Here is a 20290-nt window from a genome sequence, read left to right as displayed (position 1 = left end):
CGAGCAAAGCCCTGCAGTCGCGGCTTGGAGCCGACCCACCGGACGGACGCCACTGATAAATATTTGCCTGCAGCAGCCCGAGACAACATCTGTATGCGTCCACAGGCCCACCTTGAATGACCGCCCTATGCTAATGTCAAGTCATAAAACGCTATCAGAATTTAGTGCTGGTATCAATATTCAAAGTTGAGTTAATTGAGTGAATTAAAGTCATCTTCTCTTTTGGTGTTAATTCGACCATTGAAACAAAGACTGAAAGTCTGGCAGGTCCTGTCCTTTAAACCATTAAATAGGGTTTATTTTCTTTTTTTGACATGTCGATCACCGTATGCCTATACTGTGCTAACAGCCAATGGCTTTGCAAACAGCCCCGTTTGTTCCTTGCCTTTACAATTCACGTGAAGGTTACAACAGATGGCAAAAACATTGAATTTACTTATTTAGAAAACCTCATCATCATCACCCCGAATCACTTAATCCGAACCAGTGAAATAAGAAAGAAAATGCTATAATTACATTTGAAGAAATACTCTTCACACAAAGACATCTTCTTGCAAAATAATTACAATGTTGAACCCCTCTAAAAAAAGAGAGCAATGGTAAAATATCTAGATTCTAGATAGAAGTTCTAATAAGTCACCCATGTGAAATAATCAACCTTGAGTCGATAAGTAGGAGTAGGAGGAGTCAGTGTAGTAGGAGGGGGCCGCGTCATACAGTGGATACGTGTACTGCTGTAGCGCGTGGAAGGGGAGGCGCGGCGCCGCCAGCGGGTGGAGCGCGCTCTGCAGCCTGTAGGCGAGGAGCTGTCCACTGAGCGCGGGGTGCTGAAACGAGGGAGCGACAGCTCGCAGGAAAGGCGGGAGCAGAGCAGAGGGTGCTGCTGGGATGAATTCCTGTTTCCTATCCTGCACGTCGCGCTTCAACTTCATTCTCCTATTCTGGAACCAGGTTTTCACCTGGAATAAAGGGGATCGTGTTAATAAACGCTCTCTCTTGTGTGCAAGTTCAATCAATTTCATAGATTTTTTTTTTAACAGAAGGTATGACAATATGACATAAAAAATTGACCAGAATTATATATCTGTTATTATTATTATGATGACTAAAGACCTTTGTCACCTTCTCTACCCCCCCTCCCCCCTTCAACATATAGAGAGTTGTCTGTGCTCAGAGAGAGTGCACTAAAACAGTTATTCAAACGACATCTATAATTCATTTATTTTATAGAGCGTTTCTCAATAACCCGAGGTCGCCGATAGGCAGAAACAAAAGAAACATAGAACCACAGGGGAAACAGGGAACAATATGAATACACAGGAACATAGAGCGACAGTAACAGACAACAAAAAATACAGGAGCTGGTAGGGGAGGGGAGGCAGAGATGGGAGGGGAGGGGAAAAGGGGCGCGGCAGGTTGGAGGGTTAGGGAAGGTTAAATGCTATAGGGAGGACAGGTAGGTTTTAAGACGGGATTTGAAGGTGGAGAGTGAGAGACTGAGTGACATCTGAAGCTGAACAATGACACTCCTGACATTAACATTCCACAGTCAGCCTTTTCAGACATTATTATAGTGGTCATTCAAGGGTTCGGCTATTTACCTGAGTTTCAGAGAGGTTGAGCTTCTCCGCGAGTTTCCCCCTCTGAGTGGCGCCGAGATATCTGTGCTTGTTGAAAGCCCTCTCCAACTTGTCGATCTGCTCAGACGTGAACTTGGTCCTCATCCTCCGGTGCAGAGCGGACTCGCCCTCCTCGCTCTCATCTCCCACTTCACTCTCAGAACCTGACGTGGTGGTGTAGCCACAGCTATCTGGAGAGGTGGACAAATTGTTTGGTCAACAACATCCAATCGAACCCGTTGCAAGGACCGACCCGTCTATATACTCTGGTCACACACAAAAAGCTATTCTGAAGTGAGGGTGATCAAGCTGAACTTACTGTGTGGCGAGGTTGGAGGAGAGTATTGTCGTCCTGATTCTTTTGCGAGCTCTTCGGCGGGATGAAGAAATATTTCTGTAAGGACTTCCCTCCCCGTAGCCTCTAGAATATCCTCCTCGTTGTCTTTCTGTGTTGTGTAGAAACTTTTAGATAGCCATTCTATGGAGAATTTATTTGCCATGATGATTGTGTATAGGCCTATCCGTGCAGTATAGTCGCCTGTCTCTGAGTGTGTGTTCCCTGCTCTCTGACAGGACCATGGCCACTATATAGAGGGGACACACTTCTTTATTTGCATATGCAAAGAGATCTCAACGGAACGATACAAAAACCCTATGGTCGTGGTAATTGAGGTTAATAGATGTCGCAATTGTGGTTTTTCACACGTCCAGTAGTGTTTGTCCAGCCAGGCGCCAGTAAGTCTGAGTATCGGGTAGATGGCATCTCAGCTAGGTGAAAGAGAGGGAGATATCTGATATTTGCACGACATGACTTAAATCTGCATCTGCTTTCAAAGAATGAGCGTAAACTATTGTTCAAATAAATGGTCATGTGTGAGACTGGTGTACCCTCCAATTTGGCTATTATTAATATCATGATTAATCATCAAACATATCTAGACCATTCAACAAGGCCTATATACCAACGTGGCGCCTTGATTGATATGAGTAGCAGACTTGCACCCAAATCAAACCTCAAATATGCACTTTGCCTTGTGGCATTCAATCAGCCTGAAACAATTTTCTGATCGTGCAGCTGCTGATCAGTTTATTATAATGAATGGCAGTGGGTGATTGGTAGGACACTATGATCGTTTTGAGTGGATTAATAGAGGACAGAAGCCCTGGCTGTCACCGCAGCAACCTGATGACAAGGAATCTATAAAGATATTTTAGACAACGATATCTCTATATAGGCTACATATCCCTTGCTTGTTGACATTGAGTGGGCGTGTCACTCGTCAGAATCAGAATACGTCAACACCCGCTTGATCTCTATTGACTTACATTTGAATGGGCATTTGCTGAGGAGCTGGTTCTACCGCAAACCTCTTGCAACATGCCCCAAACCCAATAAAGCAGCTGATACTCTTCAAGTATCAGACAGGTTGATTCTAAAAGGCAGAATATGTTTAGTTTATTAACTGTTTGCATAACAGGTTATTTAAAACGCAAAGGGTTTAAGAAAGACATTCACCACCAGCCTATAAATTCTTACGGCATAGGACACCTCTCTGATCACTATTATGTTAACCTCCTTGTGTTGTGGGTGTAGACAACGGTGTGCTGTCTATTGCCGTACTTCAAGGGACGATCAAATCACATAATAGCAACAAGTCCCCCAGGCTTAACTTCAAACCAAAGATCGGTGTCTTTCGGCACACACAACCCCAGACTTTCTGGAGCCGGGCCAGGGGGCTCCTGCCGTAAGTGTAAACTCCCCGATGACCGACTTAATTTGGTCTAATTGTCGACCGTGATTTCCCAGTTAGCATGGCGTTTGAAGTGCAGAGTCGGGGACAAACAGGATTAGTTGACGCTCATATAAAAGCGTTGCATGGGGTCGGTGTCGCGCTGGCCGTGGACGTGGAGAAAGGGCCATGCCCACTGTCTATCCACTGTTTGTTTCCCTAATCAATTAGATGCAAACAAAGCGGCCTCATCTGTATATAGTGCTGCTTTCTGCATCGAGTGTATGCACGCACAGTATACTCTGCGGTGTAGTTTAATATGATTTGTTTGCATGGATGAATTAGGACTGACCCTAAGTCTCATGTCACGTCCCACTAGAGGGGATCAAGTCCAGGAAGGCACACAATGGCGCTGATAATAACGTTTACCCAGTCAATGGTATTTCTGTCAACCTATAGTCTGATAACATGCTCATTGGCCCTCTGATGTAGGCTCATCCGGGATAAAAGGACAGGGATAATCTATTCATGTTCAACTAATCCTGCAATAAAGATAATAGCATCAACCTGGCCTGAATAATAATTCTGCCATCTTATGCTTGTATACCTCAAATAGCCAAAATGGCATGCGTGTGGGAAATAAAAACAACCAAAAAGCATTATTGCAATAGAAGATATACTTTATTCAATGATAAATAGATTTGTTTTAGATTTCTATACATCTTTACACCAGATATAGGTTTATAAAAACACTTCACAAAAAAATGGAATAAAAAAAAAAAACTGTGGATGTACTTTTTTTTAGATTCTAAGTGTCTGAGTCGCTCAAGTTTAGTTTGCATTTCAACATGCTTTCAGTCCCCGGCCTAGTAGAAACGTGTGCTGTGCATCATGAGATGGGCGGGCTGGGGGGGAAGCAGCTGTTGCAGGGATGGTTGCAGGGGGAACTGGGGCATGATGCCCGGGTAAAACGCCTGGTGTGGGGGAGCGTACTGGAGGCGCTGTCCACCGAAGCCGTGGTACTGAACTGAGGGCACGTGTTGGAACATCATGGGAGAGAGTGTGGGCGCGAGGTAGGACTCGGCGTGCAGGTCCTGCACGTCTCGTTTGAGCTTCATCCTCCGGTTCTGAAACCAAGTCCTCACCTGAAGAAGACACAATTTAAATAAAGATTAATACAGCAGTACAGACAATACATCGAATCGAATGAAATCTCTCCAAATCGTACTTTTGTTGTTGTTGGGTGTGGTGTGGTGGTGTCGCATCTTACCTGAGTTTCGGAGAGGTTCAGCTTCTGTGCGGTCTTGACTCGCTCCCCAGCATCCAGGTACTTGTGCTTGTTGAAGATCCTCTCCAGCTTGTGGATCTGCTCCGGGGAGAACTTGGTGCGCACACGGCGTTGGGCCCCGTCCCTCTCTCCGTCGTGGCCCTCGTCCACAGAAAGGCATTCCGAAGCAGCAGCTTCGCTCTCGTATCCAGAAGAATATCCGCTGATTTCTGAAACTGAAAAAGGAACACAACGGTTAGCCTATATATACTATATTCCCATGGCATGGCTGCATGACCCTAAGAGTGTCGTTTTATTTTGTTTTCGTTTAATTTCAATTAATTTCATTTCAAGACTTGACTTACTTGGTGACGAGCAGTCAGTTGCGCGCAAAGGTGAGCTGAAGCTGGATTCCTGGTGGTTACTTTCCTCCGTTGAATCCGTGCATACGACACTTGGTTTTAATGGCTTTCGTTTGGCCTGTAGTAGGTGACCCTTGGCATAAGATGTAGGTGGACGAGGCTGCACCATGCAAGGGACGTGGGGTCTTTGGTTCGGCATATTATCCACTGCGTCCTCCTGGTCCTCCTGCGGTGTGTTGTCGTGATGGCTCTGAGCCAGCCAGTTGACTGAGAAGTGTTTCACCATGTTGTTGTTTTATGGTCGTCAGTGCTACTCAGCGACCTGTGTCCAGAGAGAGGGTCAGACTCAGAAGAAGAAGAGCGTATTGTGACAACTCCTCTCGAGGGTCCGCTTTATAGGCCCGTCCCTAGCCGCGATTTGCATTTGTAAAGGCGCGTTAACGCCTGATCGATCCCCAATGATTAGGGCTAATGGCTCGTTATTGAAGTCTTTACATTTCCTGTGAGTGTGTGAAGCCCTGGCGCCGCCAAGTCTGTGAGAACCCCTTGAGCTCATACATTTGTCCGCCTGAATGAAATAGCTATATCTCCACCAGAGGTGGAGTCCTTTATAGATCACGTTATTGTTAGTGAGGGACATAATAAAATCAAGAGTGTTATCTGTCTGCCGCTTCGTCGGCCCTCTGAAAGTCTGCACAAGTTTTCACTCACAGTCACACTATGGCCGAGGCGTGGATTGTATTGGATTCCCCCAATACAAGTTTTAAATGTTTTAAAAGTTCTGACGGTGAAAACGTGCTAGGCCTTAAACGTAAACTGGTGTATCTTTGATGGAGACATGCAATCAAATGGAGAGCAAAAAAGCAATACAATCCCAGTGGTTTGGTATTGACACGACACACGATACCCCGGTGAGCACTGGCGCCAGTGACCCAACAGCCAGCATTTGGCACCGTGGGTACAAACATTCCAGATCAAAGGTATTACAGTAGCAACACAATTGGGTTTAACTGCCCGCCCCTTCAAATGTAAATTTGGTAAAACAAGCTGTGAGGAAGCTTTGAAAACCCAGTCTGGGCAAAACAATGAGCAGCTGCTTAAAGCGTCTACACATTTGGACTTGGAGTGTTTAGTTGCATTGCGGCCGTCTCCCAAAAAAATATGAAGGCCACTGAGACTATATACTATATATATTACAAAAAAACACGCGTTTGTATATTGTATGTTTTGTAGGCTATAGTGTTTAGCCTTTATTCTTTTACTTTTTTTATGAAGCACAATCTCAGGGGTGGGCTCATATACAGAACCAAGCATTTCACTGTAATGTACATGCACCTTATATGTACATTACAGCTGTGCCCTTCCTGATGACTTGTCCTACAGAACTTGTAAGTCGCTTTGGATAAAAGCGTCAGCTAAATGACTAAATGTAAATGTGACAAAACTTGAAAAAGACCAACTCTACCGCGTCCCCGTGCAAACCGTTGCAACTATTTCAGGCCCTTCGGTACCCAGCGGCTCAAGGACAATGGGACTAAACTGATCGTTTAGCTGCGACAATGCGGATAAGGGCACGTTGAATGTCTCCTTTATCGATGATCTGTTGGAGGTTGGATCCCCTAGGCTTGTTGCGCCTTTATCTGGCTGGCTTTGAAGGTGCGCGCGATCCCGTGAGATAACAATGTCTGAGGTGCGCGCTCATTGTGGGAGGAGGACATCACACAGCGGGCGTTTCCTCACCCCCCTCGTTCCAGAGGGGGCAGAACCATACACACACACACGACACACACTGTATGATGGGTAATCAAACTTGTCTGGAATGGAAGGAGCGTGATTAACCATCATATGGATCTGCCCCACAGCTAGCCCCTTTCGTGACTGTGATGCACGAAAGGGGCTATCCCACAGCCTCTCATCATAGCGGCTAAAGCATTCTTTAATGTGATTTCTAGTGATGATAATGATGATAATGGTTGGTGACTGTTACAACAAATGACGTTTGGAAACAGAGGGGTGTATGAAATCGCATTTATTTGACTAAATTAAGAACATCCTTATAACATGACACATTCCACCCTGGGTGTTTCATGGTAGGAGACTATAGAGGAGAAAAGAGCCAGAGAAATAGAAAATAGAAAAATAGACTTAACATTGCTGTTCAAACAACATTCTGCACACCGATATCTTGATATGTTTAAGCAAGATCACTGAGTTGAAAGTAATTGCAAGATAAAGGTTTTGTGCCCCCCCCCCCTCTTCATGGCACACACTATCCACAATAATTCCCTACATTTATTTATTTTATACTAATTGAATAGCTTTCGGTTTACAAACTCATGTAACATTCATTATGTAAACAACTAATTGTCAAACATAGCAAAGTGTTGTAGTTTAAGCAAGACAGCTGAAGCAAAAACGAAAAAAACTCCCAGGAACTAAACAAGATGTCCTATATTTGAATTGCCATATTTCTTAGTAAAAAACAATAGCCATACTATATATAATTTGGGTGAATATGTCTTTGTTAATATTGAGTGCTGTCATGTTCATTTCAGGTATAACTATGCAGAGATCTTATCGGCTATTGGTGTTTTTTTTATACAGAATCACTTCAAACATTGCCCATTACTTTATCACTTCCGAATGACAGTTTCTAACAGAAAAAACAACCAGATGTTTTGTGAGGAAATACAGCCCATTGATGTGTGTCACCTATGTGTGTGGGGACTGCACATCAATTCTCAATTTAGAAATTGATGAGGTAATCTGAGCTGTGGATAACTTGACTGACTTTGATACAGTTGGGGGGGGTTTCAGGTTTCAGTTTGGAGAAAGTTAATCTTTCAGGTCTAAACTGGGAACAAAATCCACCCAAGTCAACTGCTATTTGACAAAAAAAACACAAAAATAGCAATATGAACATAACCAGGTTCTAAATCACTAAGGATTCCAGCAGGGTCTTAAAAGTCCCCTAATGTAAAAAGATCCCTTTCCAGTGCTTTGCATTGTTTTTACACAATGAGGGGTTGTCTCAACAGATAAAATGTGAAATAACTTGGTGCGGTTTCTACAGTTCAGCTGTGACAAGAACTCACTATTGAAACAAGCCGCTCAGAATTGCAGCCACAATTGACATAGAAAATAATGACTGACAAATCACTGATCAATCACAACACCCTCATTGCCTATGGGTGGTCCTTGACCTATGTGTGTGTGTGCGTGTGTGTGTGTGTGTGTGTGTGTGTGCAATGTCTAAAAGAAAAGCCAAACAAATAGCCAAATATTGCTCTGTCTCGGCTATTATTGGCACCTTAGCCACGTGGAGAAGGAGGTGCTATGTTTACCCTTAAGTGTTCAGTGCTGCTTGGCCCTGATACATTTGATTCCCTGTTTATGTAATATAATTTGTGGAACCAAATAAAGTATTCAAATGTGTGTGTGTGTGTGTGTGTGTGTGTGTGTGTGTGTGTGTGTGTGTGTGTGTGTGTGTGTGTGTGTGTGTGTGTGTGTGTGTGTGTGTGCGAAAAATGTGCATGTACAAAATGTCGGTCTTTTCGGTTTACTGAAATGTTTTCTGACAACACTTTAGGCGAGAAATAGGACATGCATTTGCTGTATCTTAATTCATATTTGATCTGCAACGCCTAGTTTGCCAGTTTGATCTGAATTTCGTGAGCCAGGCGCGTGAGGGGCAGCAGCCCATTGGTATTTAAAGCTACAGACACAGAAACAGCCACAGAACAGGACTGAAACAGAGGGGTAGAGAGGCATGCTAGAATGCATAATCTGAGTGGTATACTTGCAGCAAGAAACTTCAAGTACATGTCTTGGGGACCTCAGAGACCTATATTAACTTGAAAAGGAGTGCATTATGGGGCCTTTAAGAGTCTTGGTTTAGGCAGGTGAAGTCTGACTGGGGGTCATGGCCTGGTTTAGGCAGGTGAAGTCTGCCTGGGCCTGGGGTCTCGGTCCGGTGTGGATCCTGGCCTGCCATTGGGAGTCCTGGGGTTCAGAGGTTCCGTGTGGAGGCTGTGACTGGGGCCAGGGTTCACTGGAAGGTGGCCTTGACCCTCCTCAGCGTGTCCTGGATCCTGCGCGTGTGTCGCTCGGTGGGCGGCTGGAAGTTGGCGTCGCTGTCCACGGCCAGGAGGTTGATGTCGTAGTCGCAGAGGTGGGAGATGCGGTTCTGCAGGTAGGCCTGCAGCTCACGGTCAGGGCTGTACGGGTACAAGGCCTCCTGGAAGGCATGGACCTGACTCACCACCTTCGCTATGCTCCTTTGGCCAAGGACAGGACAGAGGAGAGAGAGAGAGAGGAGAGAGAGAGAGAGAGAGAGAGAGAGAGAGAGAGAGAGAGAGAGAGAGAGAGAGAGAGAGAGAGAGAGAGAGAGAGAGGACATGTATCAAGTAACAAGAAGACACACAGGTAAAGACAAATAAGAACAAGACATGTAAAAAAAAAAAAAACAATATAACAAGATAGAAAACCACAGTGATAAAGAACAAGCATGCTCATTATCTCTTCGCCGCTGCCTGACCCTATGCATATTCTGCCCCTCTCCACTCTTTTGGACATGATCCTCGGTACTGTGGGTGACCCGGTTTGGAGAGCAGCCGGGTCTGGGGTCTGGGTCTAACAGCACGGCCTCTCCATGCCATGTCTTCTGACCTCGGCATCTGGCTCCAGCCGCGTGCCTCTCAGCACCTGGCCCGGCAATCACCACCCCCCACCCCTCTATCCCAGGCGCCATCTGGACCGGCACCGGCACCGCTATCGCAGACCCAACATTCAGCAGCTGTGTCATTACCATCCATCCGCCACTTGCCGTGACCTCAGCATCTGGCCACCATATAGGAATTGGAAAAAGAAAGGACACGGTGACGGGGGAGTGTGTCCTCGTGACAACTTGGCCGACTTTGGTACAGTCAGGGATTTACAGGTTCGGGGAGAAAGTTGATCGTTGGGTTGATATTTCTGTATGGTATCCATGTGATAAGTGTTGGAGTGATGCTGTATTTCTGTATCAGTGGTGCAGTCGTAATATGGGAAATGCCCAAACGCCACGTGCACGCGCGCTCCCGCGCACGCGCATACATGTTCCCTCGGTTGCGCACAGAACAGATGATTATTATGCATAAATGTTTTAAATGTAATTGTAGTTACAATTTCTTTAATTGAATAACTTAAACTAGAAAAGTAAATACAAACTAAATTAACAATGTAACTTAGAGTTAGTTTACAGAAGGACAGTTTCCTTCAGCGACTCCCCGCCGGAGCTGGGCGGCTGCTCCGAGGACTCATTGACGCTGGTGGAGAGGCGGTAGTGGAGGAGAGGAGTCCGTTGTTATGCTATCGGTATCCTATTATTATGCAAAGTCTAGGTGATAAGTGCCGGCCGGCGCGACGAGTCCAGTGACAATGTGGACGCATTTGTGTGTGCGCACGTGCAGCCTCAGTGACCTACTGTACCTAAACAGCGTTTAACCGCGTTTGTGCACGACTGCATGCCTGTTCTGTATGGTATCCATATGATAAGTGTTGGAGTGATGCTGTATTTCTGTGGCAGTGCAAACATTCATTTCAATGGATAAGAATGGACACAGTGAAAAATATTACACAGTGTTACTTTAGTGAATCAGTACTTTAGTTGGAGTAAGACTCGTCTGGAAAATTACTCCAGTAAAAGTAAACAAGTGACTCAACTACTAGTAACTTTGACATTTTGTGCACGGTCCAAATTGTACATTGTGTGGCTTTGAAATATTTTGATGGGCAATTACAGTCAAAAGCTTGGGGATGGTCAGGTCTTGTTTTGATGCAATTGCAACATTGCAAATGCAATACAATAAAATAGAATACTGTAAATGAGAGTTCTCACTCTAGTTAACTCTTATCGACGGTTTCACTGGAATTCTGTATTCTGTTTCTAGGGAACAGTCTGGACCCAAATGGATTTCCCGTCAGTTATTGCATTAGGAAACATTGAAACAGGAATTCACTTGTTGAATTAAAATACAAGTACAAGTAATAGTAAATACTTGAAAAATGACTCAAGAAGAAGTAAAATGAGTACCGTACTCATTCAAAGAAGTTGTTGTAAAACATCTACTCAATTACAGTAACTGAGTAAAGTACTAGAGTTATTGTAATGAGTTACTTAGCTCCACTAGAGTATATTAGATCTAAAAGCCATGTGCGGACCTGCTCGAGGTGCTTACAATGAAATATAAAAAATACGGCAAAGCAGCTTTTTGTTTCTATGGGCCGACGGCTTGGAATAATCTCCCACTACATCTAAAACAGGCAGCCTCTGTAAATAGCTTTAAAGCACAGCTCAAGACCTATGTTTATACTCTGGCTTTTAGCTGATTTACATTTTTTGCCTTTTTTTGTGGTTTTAAACTCCTGTTTTTTTTTTTTCTTTTTTTTTTGCTTTATTGTCAAATTTGCTCTGTTAAGCACTTTGAGCTGCATTCTATGTACGAAAGGTGCTATATAAATAAAGATTATTATTAGGGATGCCCCGATCGATCGGCCACCGATCGTTATCGGCCGATAATCAGTATAAATATGCGATCGGTGATCGGTGATAATGCTTTATTTTCGCCGATTGTCAAACCCGATCTCACTCGCTGTCGCTGAGTTCTGTCTCAGGCTGAGGTTACACCTTTCGTATCATCTTCGTATTGTTTTCTTATACGTATCGCCGCGTATCGCCGCGACGTCATGCGCCTCAAGTCACACTTTCGTTTTTTTTTTCATTTTTGTCAGCCAAGCACACTGATGTAGTACACTGCCAAAGCAGTAGGTGGCAGTAGGTGGCAAACATGAAGGCAATTTCAACCAATCAAAACGAATGTGCCAATACACTTCCTGGTGGAAGCTCCAGCAAAAAAACACCGGGAGCTGCACACAGTGGTGCGGTGTCTGCTCATCCCTCCAGCCCCTCCTGCACGCATGTAAACACGGGTCTAGTAGTCTAGTGGGACGGGACACGGGAGGACGGCGTCTCCCTGAGCTAACGTTAGCTTAGCTACCGTTACAAAATGACCCAGTCAACTATTCACTTTTAGTTTAATACATGATGAGGCATTGTCTAACCGAACGGTATCTAGCCGGCCAGCTACCGATAGCTCCTGACATCAACAAACGCTCCACAAAGTCTAGTAGAGACGTGTACGATACCTCAGCTAGCTCACGTTAGCGCAAGTTAGTTCACTGTTCAAAACGAAATGTCCCATTGAACTAAATAATTCACTGAGGCGTTGTATTAACGTTATATATCCGGCTAGCAGTAGCTACAGATAGCTCCTGATATCAATGTCTTATAACACTGATTCGATGCGTATTCGAGCTGAGGGCATGTTGAATGTGATATGACCACAGTAACGTTATACCAATAGGGTCCATCTGCAGCGCAGGAGAATCCTTGCCGTAGCTCGAGGCTACTCAAGTATAGGGTCCAGGTGCAGCTCCGGAGAATCCAGGCCGTAGCTGGAGGCTACTAGAGTACACACAGACAGTGGAGCTTGTTGCGTGGTGGCGATGTCTCGCAGATAATACAAGTACAAGTCTAATTATATAATATATATATTTTATAAAAAAAGAAAAAAAATTATATAAAATTAAATTAAAATTTTTTAATCAAAAACGATCGGTATCGGATCGGTATCGGCCGATATGGCTCACGACGATCAGTGATCGGTATCGGTGGCAAAAAACGTGATCGGGGCATCCCTAATTATTATTATTATGTGGATTGTCCCTCACTTGAGCTTGGTCCATTTGCAGGCTCCGGTGGTGAGGGTGAAGGCTCCTATCTCCAGCTGCTGAATGTGCATGGCCAGGATGTGAGCGGCGGGGAGGGTGGGTCTTCTCTTCTGATGCTCCCCTCCCATCAGGCACAGATCATCGCTCTTCAGAAACACCTGAGGTAGAGGAGAGTAGGAGGAAATCTATTCTATCTGTCTGTCTGTCCATGTGTTCTAGCCTTCAAAAACCATGATACGTGTCCTTTTCCAAAAAGGGGAAGCTCACAGTGCAGACGATGCGCGTCGCCGCGTGTTCTACTAAAGAAATGCTCGCCAGCAGTACATGAACGTTATAATCAGGTGTACTATATAGGCCTTGTGTGATCTAGGTTGCCCATTTATGTGCATAACTGACCTATGAAACTCAACAGCGATATGAGTAGCGAGTTTGAATTTTACAAAGCTAATCATCATGCATGTTTGCTCAAATAAAATCTTTGTTGATTAGCTGTTAGCTGGTGTGCACCCAGGGAAATATAGTAGGCGAGAAGCCAAACGCCCCCGACATGCTTTCATTTCCAATTTTAGATAAAGTGCTTGTGTTTTTTGATTTACATTTTGTTAGAGCCAGATTTGAAACTATATGGAGTTGTTTGATTAATTGATTTTCTTTGAGGGTTGGAGGGATATTCAAGGATCAGGAGCTGTGAGCATGTGACACACAGTTGACTTTTTCTATTGGTTTGTTTGGCCTGCGGTCAATATTCGAGGACCGGCCTTCAGTTAGAGAGACAAGCACCTCGCACACACACACGCGCGCACACACACACACACACACACACACACACACACACACACACACACACACACACACACACACACACACACACACACACACACACACACACACACACACACACACACACACACACACACACACACACACACACACACACACACACACACACACACACACACACACACACACACACACACACACACACACACACACACACACACACACACACACACACACACACAGGGGCGGACCTAGCACATTTGGCACCCTAGGCGCCCCCCCCCCCTTTTTTGTAATTTTTTATTTTTTTGTAATTCTTTTTTTTTATGGCTTTTGCCTCTTCATAGTTCTCTAACGTTAGTCTTTCTTTCCACAACGCTCAATTCTATAAACACTTGACCGATACCCATCAATGCACAGCGCTCTAGCATGTTCTGACTGTGAACACCTAAAGCTGAGGCTCAGACCGACCGACCGTTTTAGATTTTTGGCTCATTTTCCCTTATGTTAGAATTTTTTTTATGTAAAAATAATGGTTGCAGATATAGAGGGTGCGCCAAAACTGCACAAAAAAAAAATTAAAATAATTTTTTTTTTTTTTTTTTTTTTTTGGCGCCCCCCTCTGGGTGGCGCTCTAGGCGACCGCCTATATCGCCTGTAGGAAGGTCCGCCCCACACACACACACACACACACACACACACACACACACACGCACACACTTTGCACTGCTGCGGTCAGGCAAGCGCTACCGGAGTCTCATGGCCAGTACTGAGAGACTCAAAAGGAGCTTCTATCCGGCTATCAGGATGCTCAATGACTCTATGAAACACTAACCACCCGTCTACATTCATTGCACACACACATCCACACACTCACTTTAAACACTCACCTTTAACATAGACACTTTACACCATGTTATCTATTTATTACAAAAATAATTTCACTACATCCATACCTCGTTGTTGCCTTTTGCATTTGAAAAAGTTTGCATTTTGTACCTCATTGCTTGCATTTTGTACTTTAGTTTGTATAGTGTTTGGACTTTATTCTTTTTAACTTTTTTTTTACTGTATGAAGCACGTTCTCAGGGGGCTCATACAGAACCAAGCATTTCACTGTAATGTACTTTATACGTGACAAAGAAAAACACACTTGAAACACACACACACACACACACCTGCACGGCTCGCAGCTCCTCTAGGATCTCACACAACTTTGTAGACAGCTGTTTCCAAGCCTATTGGTAAGAGAAGAGCAGGAAGGTTAATTTAGGAGCTGCAAATTGAAGGCTAATAATAGCCCAGCTTCAGCACAACACAAAAATCTCAATGACAATAATCTGCCCTCAGATGAGAATATGGAAATTTCCTGTATTTAGTTAACACTGCCATCTTTTCATTGCAGGGTTTTTGATTGCTCTTCATATGATGATAGGACACAGACCTCCTCGTGGTGCTTTTATTTCCCATTTCTTATTTGAATACATTAATGTTTAATGTGGAGCTCGTTTTTGAAAGTAATTAAATACTGTCCGATTCCAATAACAGCATCAGATTACATTTAACCTGAGGGCACTGGACTCATTACTTGTTACAGGGGTTTAGAATTTGTGATTTGAAAAGTGATTGATCGCATGCAGCCTTACTGGTAATTGCCTGACAATCACATGTTCCAGGCCGCCGAGGACCTGCATGGCTGTGGCAAAGTTCCTTGACTCGTAGCAGTGTTTGCCGATCAACAGAAACTTGGTCAGCAAAGCCACTTGTGCCTGCAACAAAAGAGATTTCTTGATAATAATAAAAAAAAACAGTTGACAAAACAAAATAACAATAAATAGTTTTAAAAACAATAACAAATAATTGCTAATTTAGTTTATATATATAGGCCTATATATATATATATATTTTTTTTTATCATATTCTATTTGAATTGTCTGTTAATGTTGATGCACCAAACGACCAAGTAAAATTCCTTGTGTGTGCATCAGTGCATGCTTACTTAGCTAGCAATAAAGACTTTTCTGATTCTGATTCAGAAAATGTGCTGCCTTAAAAAAAGGCAGCGTCACGTCACTCACGTGTACAGTAAGTAGCAAGACAAAGGAGAGGGAACAATAGCCTCCAACTCAAGTTTAGCTGATAGTGCTACCTGGGTGAAATTTTATTTAGAGTGCGTCTCACCTTGATGGAGTCACAGGTGACTAGTTCAGCAGAGATCCACTTAGTAACGCTGTCAGCATATGTGAGCAGCTGGTGGAGGTGGCCGTCTGCCGGGGTTCCCTCGCACACAAACAGACTGCTGCCCTCTGCTGGTGGGACATGCTGCGACACATTCCTGATGGTGGCAAAAAAAACAGGTTTCTTTGTTCCTTTTGTAGTAATGACCTAATTGGGATGCTTCAGTGGTTAGAGCCTGCTACCCTGGTGTGTCTCTGGTGTACCCTGATGGACTCACTGGGGCCAAAGTGTACTGCTGCATTTGACATTGATGATGTTGACGACAAAAGGGACTATAGAACACAGAGCCAGGGTCACAATTCAATCAAAGGAATCAACCCAATCCTAATCCTGGATCACCACACCCTTCTTAAACCCTGGCTCATCATTTCACACTCTCTCTGGCATTTGATTTGGCCTCTGTTTTGGTTTGGGCCTTTGTGTGGTTTACTGTTTGCGCTGGTCTTTGTTTGACCTGTTGTTTAGTGACTATAGAGCTTGTGTTATTTGACGTACCTGACTTTTACTGTTTTTGCTATACTTTTATTTGGCAATTGTTTTCTGTTCTTCCATATGTTTGTATTATATGACTAATGTGATTTTCTCGTTTTCAGGAGGCACCAATGCGGTGAGCCTGCCATTTAATTTGAGTATTGTTTTTTTCTCCAGTTTTTTGTTAGTTTAATGGTTTAGGTTAATGAATGTATTTTCCTTTACCATAGGTTAGTTTGTTTTGAGATATTGGTGTTGGTTTGTTGTTTTGGCCTTGGCTTACCCTTGAGTTACCCTATAATTTAGAGTCCTTATTTAGGATATGGATGTCTTGAAGGTAGTAGCCTTTCTTGAGCCTCTCTGTATCGGTCCTTGTTAGCCTTTGTACAGCTCACTGGGCCTAAATCCTCTAGTGTACAGACAGCCTGTTTTGTCTGGAACCATTTTAACGACCAATTCTCTCATATCTGTTCTAGGGCCAGGTGCAGCTTATCAGTGTTCATCCCACGCTGTTATGAGAACTGCCTGACTTTTCTTCCTGTATGCAAAACCTTGATTTATTTGACTATAAGGCTGAAAGAATCCTTGGGCTCTGGGCTCACTTCACAGATTGTCTTCCGCTCTATGTATCGGCACGACTCTGAGCATAGAATAAACTATCTTCTTTTTTTCCTATCCATTGACTCAATCTCAATTTCTGTAAGCTCACTGGACTTGGTAAAAATAATTTCCCACAACACAGAAGAGAGAGAGAGGAGTCTGTTGTTGGGATGGCTGGAATCCTTTATGATTATCTTGCCCTTGGTACAGTATTTTCCGATCTTTTTAGGATATTGATGTAATAATAATGCAGGACCTCTTTAGAGGTCTTTATTCGGCATGCAACGAACTGGGACATGCAATGGGAGCGGCACACACACACACTGGAATACACACACACATGCATTGTCTTTTTTTCTCAGTCGCCGATGCGATTGAGCTCTGCGCTTAACCCATCCCGTCATCCTTCCCCCCAAGGGCAGCTGGGAGCAGACAGGGCGTCGGCGAGGTACCGCGCCCGGGGACCAATCCAAGTGCTCCTGCTCGTCTTCGCCAAGGACGCGAAAGCGTCAGCGATCTGTTGTGTACATGTTTTTCCATTGGGTTTATCTTATCGGGGGGGAGGGGGGGGGGACCCTTGCGAGCACGGGGAGAACATGCAAACTCCACACAGAAAGGCCTGGGAGATACCTGGCAACGTGGAAACCTGGTCCCCAAGCGGGAATCGAACCCTGGACCTTCTTGCTGTGAGGCGACAGTGTTAACCACTACACCACACACTGAATTAAAGTGTTATGATGAGCCAGGTGGCCTGTTGGGATGTTAGATCCTAATGTGAGAAACTGTGATTGTATATGTCTGCACTTTACGTGCTAATTTTATGCCTGTCTTTTTTCTGTTGTGAAGCACTTTGAGCTGCAGTTTCTGTATGAAAGGTGCTATACAAATAAAGTGTATTATTATTATTATTATTATTATTATTATTATTATTATTATTATTATTATTATTATTATTATTATTATTAATTATTATTATTATTATTATTATTATTATTATTATTATTATTATTATTATTATTATTATTATTATTATTATTATTATTATTATTATTATTATTATTATTATTATTATTATTATTATTATTATTATTATTATTATTATTATTATTATTATTAGTTCATTACACTCACCTGCATGGGCTCAGGCCGTTGTCCCCGACACCTTGTGTCCTGGAGTTGAGGAAGTGAATCGGGTGACAGCCTTGGAAAATGTCCTGCATTTCATATGAATGACAAGATGTGCAATGTTGAAAAAAACGGAGAGATCCAGAGATTCCCTTCTTATTGTTCATGGATAGAGGCATGTCTCCCTCTAGTGTTGAAGACTGACAACAACAGCTCTGTGAGATGCAAGGTGTGAGCAAAGATTGAGCAAGGTTGAAAAGTGTGTGTGTCTGTGTGTGTGTGTCTGTGAGAGAGAGAGAGAGAGAGAGAGAGAGAGAGAGAGAGAGAGAGAGAGAGAGAGAGAGAGAGAGAGAGAGAGAAAGAAGAGACAGAGTGAGACAGAGTGAGAGAGAGTGAGAGAGAGAGAGAGAGAGAGAGCGAGAGAGAGAGAGAGTGAATGTAGACGAGCATGCACGCATGTATGTTAATGTATTAATGTTATACCTCCCCTCCCCCCTCCCCCATGCTGCTATGATGCCCGAATTTCCCTAAGGGGATCAATAAAGGAATATTATCTTATCTCATGTGTGTGTGTGTGTGTGTGTGTGTGTGTGTGTGTGTGTGTGTGTGTGTGTGTGTGTGTGTGTGTGTGTGTGTGTGTGTGTGTGTGTGTGTACCTGCTGCAAGAGTGTCAGCTGCTGTGCAGTGTGCTGTGCACTGTGGTCACTCTGGCTGAAGGGGCAGTGTTCCTGATTGCGGAGACAGGGGCGGGGCAGGGCGGCGGCGATGGAGAAGGCCTCCTCCTTGGACGGGGACGCAGAGGGCTCCACCACCCTGGACACCCTCCACTGGAATGAGATGGATGTGAATATTTGAATATAGTGATAATATCAGAGACTGTATTCTGCGAGTGCTATTTTGGAAGTGAGGGAGCGCACCTACCGCCTGACTATTATCATAGAGTTATAGAGTATAGACAATGCCTACGTTTGGGTTATCATTTGAAAACATAAAGGAATGGGGGCATGCTCCCCTACAGGCCCCCCCCCCCACACCCCCTACATCCCTACCTATTATGGGGGTACGATGGGGGTATTATGGGTACGATGCTGATTTACAGAATACTTGTATGGCTTTTATAGAATGGTTACTGACACGTGTGTACTGTCTGAGAGATTCTCTTCAAAGTTAAAAGAAAGAAAGACAGAAGACTAACTAGCTAACCGAATTTCCCCAAGGGGATTAATAAAGCTCATCCTATCCTAGCTCCCTGGGTAGCACACTAGTTAGCATACAGTAGCAACCAATTGACCTAGAGCAGTGGTTCTCAAACTTTTTACACCAAGTACCACCTGAGAACATAGATGGCTCTCCAAGTACCACAATATGACCGGCATTAAAATACAGTCTATTCGGCTATGCATCACGCATGAGGCAAATGTATTCCTAATACCATTATTTATTGTTAACTTTTGTCAGACACAGCCACAATGTACAAAGGGATAGCACTAGAACTAGCAAACGCTTCCACACAACTCATACAATGCAAGGGGCATTGAGAACATAATAACTAACATTCTCACATAGCAAGTGAGAAAATGAAGAACAACTGCATTTCAGCAAATGTACTTAATTCTCTCTCTCTCTCTCTCTCTCTCTCTCTCTCTCTCTCTCTCTCTCTCTCTCTCTCTCTCTCTCTCTCTCTCTCTCTCTCTCTCTCTCTCTCTCTCTCTCTCTCTCTCTCACAGCAAGCAATTGTCCTTCATTCTCTCTCTCTCACACTCACTCACACACACACACACACACACACACACACACACACACACACACACACACACACACACACACACACACACACACACTCACACGCACACGCACACACACAATTATTTTGTTACAAAAACTTAATTTCCTGCATTCTGGTGCAGGAATTTTTTTTATTTTTACCCTTTAAATGCCAGTGTTTGTGATGGGCATCACAAATTATTGTAAAAAAGAATAGAAAACACATATTCAATACATTTTTTAATGTTTACCCTTTAAATGCCAGTTTGTGTGATGGCATCACAAATTATTGTTAAAAAAACACACAAAAAGTAAAATATTTTCAATATATCAAATGCAAAGTCATTTTTCTGGGGGGGATTATTACAGGCTAGGCATGTGTCAATGATTAGCAACAACACAGATTTTGATGGATTTTTTTGTAATGTCAGATTTAACACCAACTCTTTTCAGAAAAGTGGGAGTATTTCATTTTGTATCTGACATTACAAAAAATCTAAAAAAAATAAATGGTTATGATCAGGGCTGAAGTTGAATTAAAGATTTATGACTGTTTAGTTAAGC

The 20290-nt window shown here is 43.5% G+C and overlaps 2 protein-coding genes across 2 annotated transcripts in view; both read right to left on the bottom strand.

Moving 5' to 3' along the window:
* Positions 1-4215: 4215 nt before the first annotated feature.
* Positions 4216-5264, bottom strand: LOC311234681 (homeobox protein vent1-like; the record flags this gene model as incomplete). The annotated part of the gene is made up of 3 exons (XM_084321926.1): positions 4216-4494; positions 4620-4852; positions 5042-5264. The coding sequence occupies 3 exons, from the start codon at positions 5262-5264 to the stop codon at positions 4216-4218; spliced, it is 735 nt and encodes a 244-aa protein (XP_084178052.1).
* A 1796-nt stretch (positions 5265-7060) lies between these two features.
* kndc1 (kinase non-catalytic C-lobe domain containing 1) overlaps positions 7061-20290 on the bottom strand; it is a 199415-nt gene continuing 186185 nt past the window's right edge. The window contains exons 24-30 of the mRNA XM_084321925.1: positions 18619-18789; positions 17969-18051; positions 15710-15863; positions 15175-15297; positions 14707-14766; positions 12749-12906; positions 7061-9255 (exon numbers count right to left, since the gene is read on the bottom strand). Of these exons, the coding sequence (XP_084178051.1) occupies positions 9027-9255; positions 12749-12906; positions 14707-14766; positions 15175-15297; positions 15710-15863; positions 17969-18051; positions 18619-18789 (978 nt within the window). The 3' untranslated portion in view covers positions 7061-9026. The remainder of the gene's footprint in view (positions 9256-12748; positions 12907-14706; positions 14767-15174; positions 15298-15709; positions 15864-17968; positions 18052-18618; positions 18790-20290) is intronic.

This window comes from Notolepis coatsorum (assembly GCF_963971535.1).
Source record: "Notolepis coatsorum genome assembly, chromosome: 9".
Lineage (NCBI taxonomy): Eukaryota > Metazoa > Chordata > Actinopteri > Aulopiformes > Paralepididae > Notolepis > Notolepis coatsorum.
Note: the sequence above shows the minus strand (reverse complement) of the source record. Positions and strands in the feature narration are given on the sequence as shown.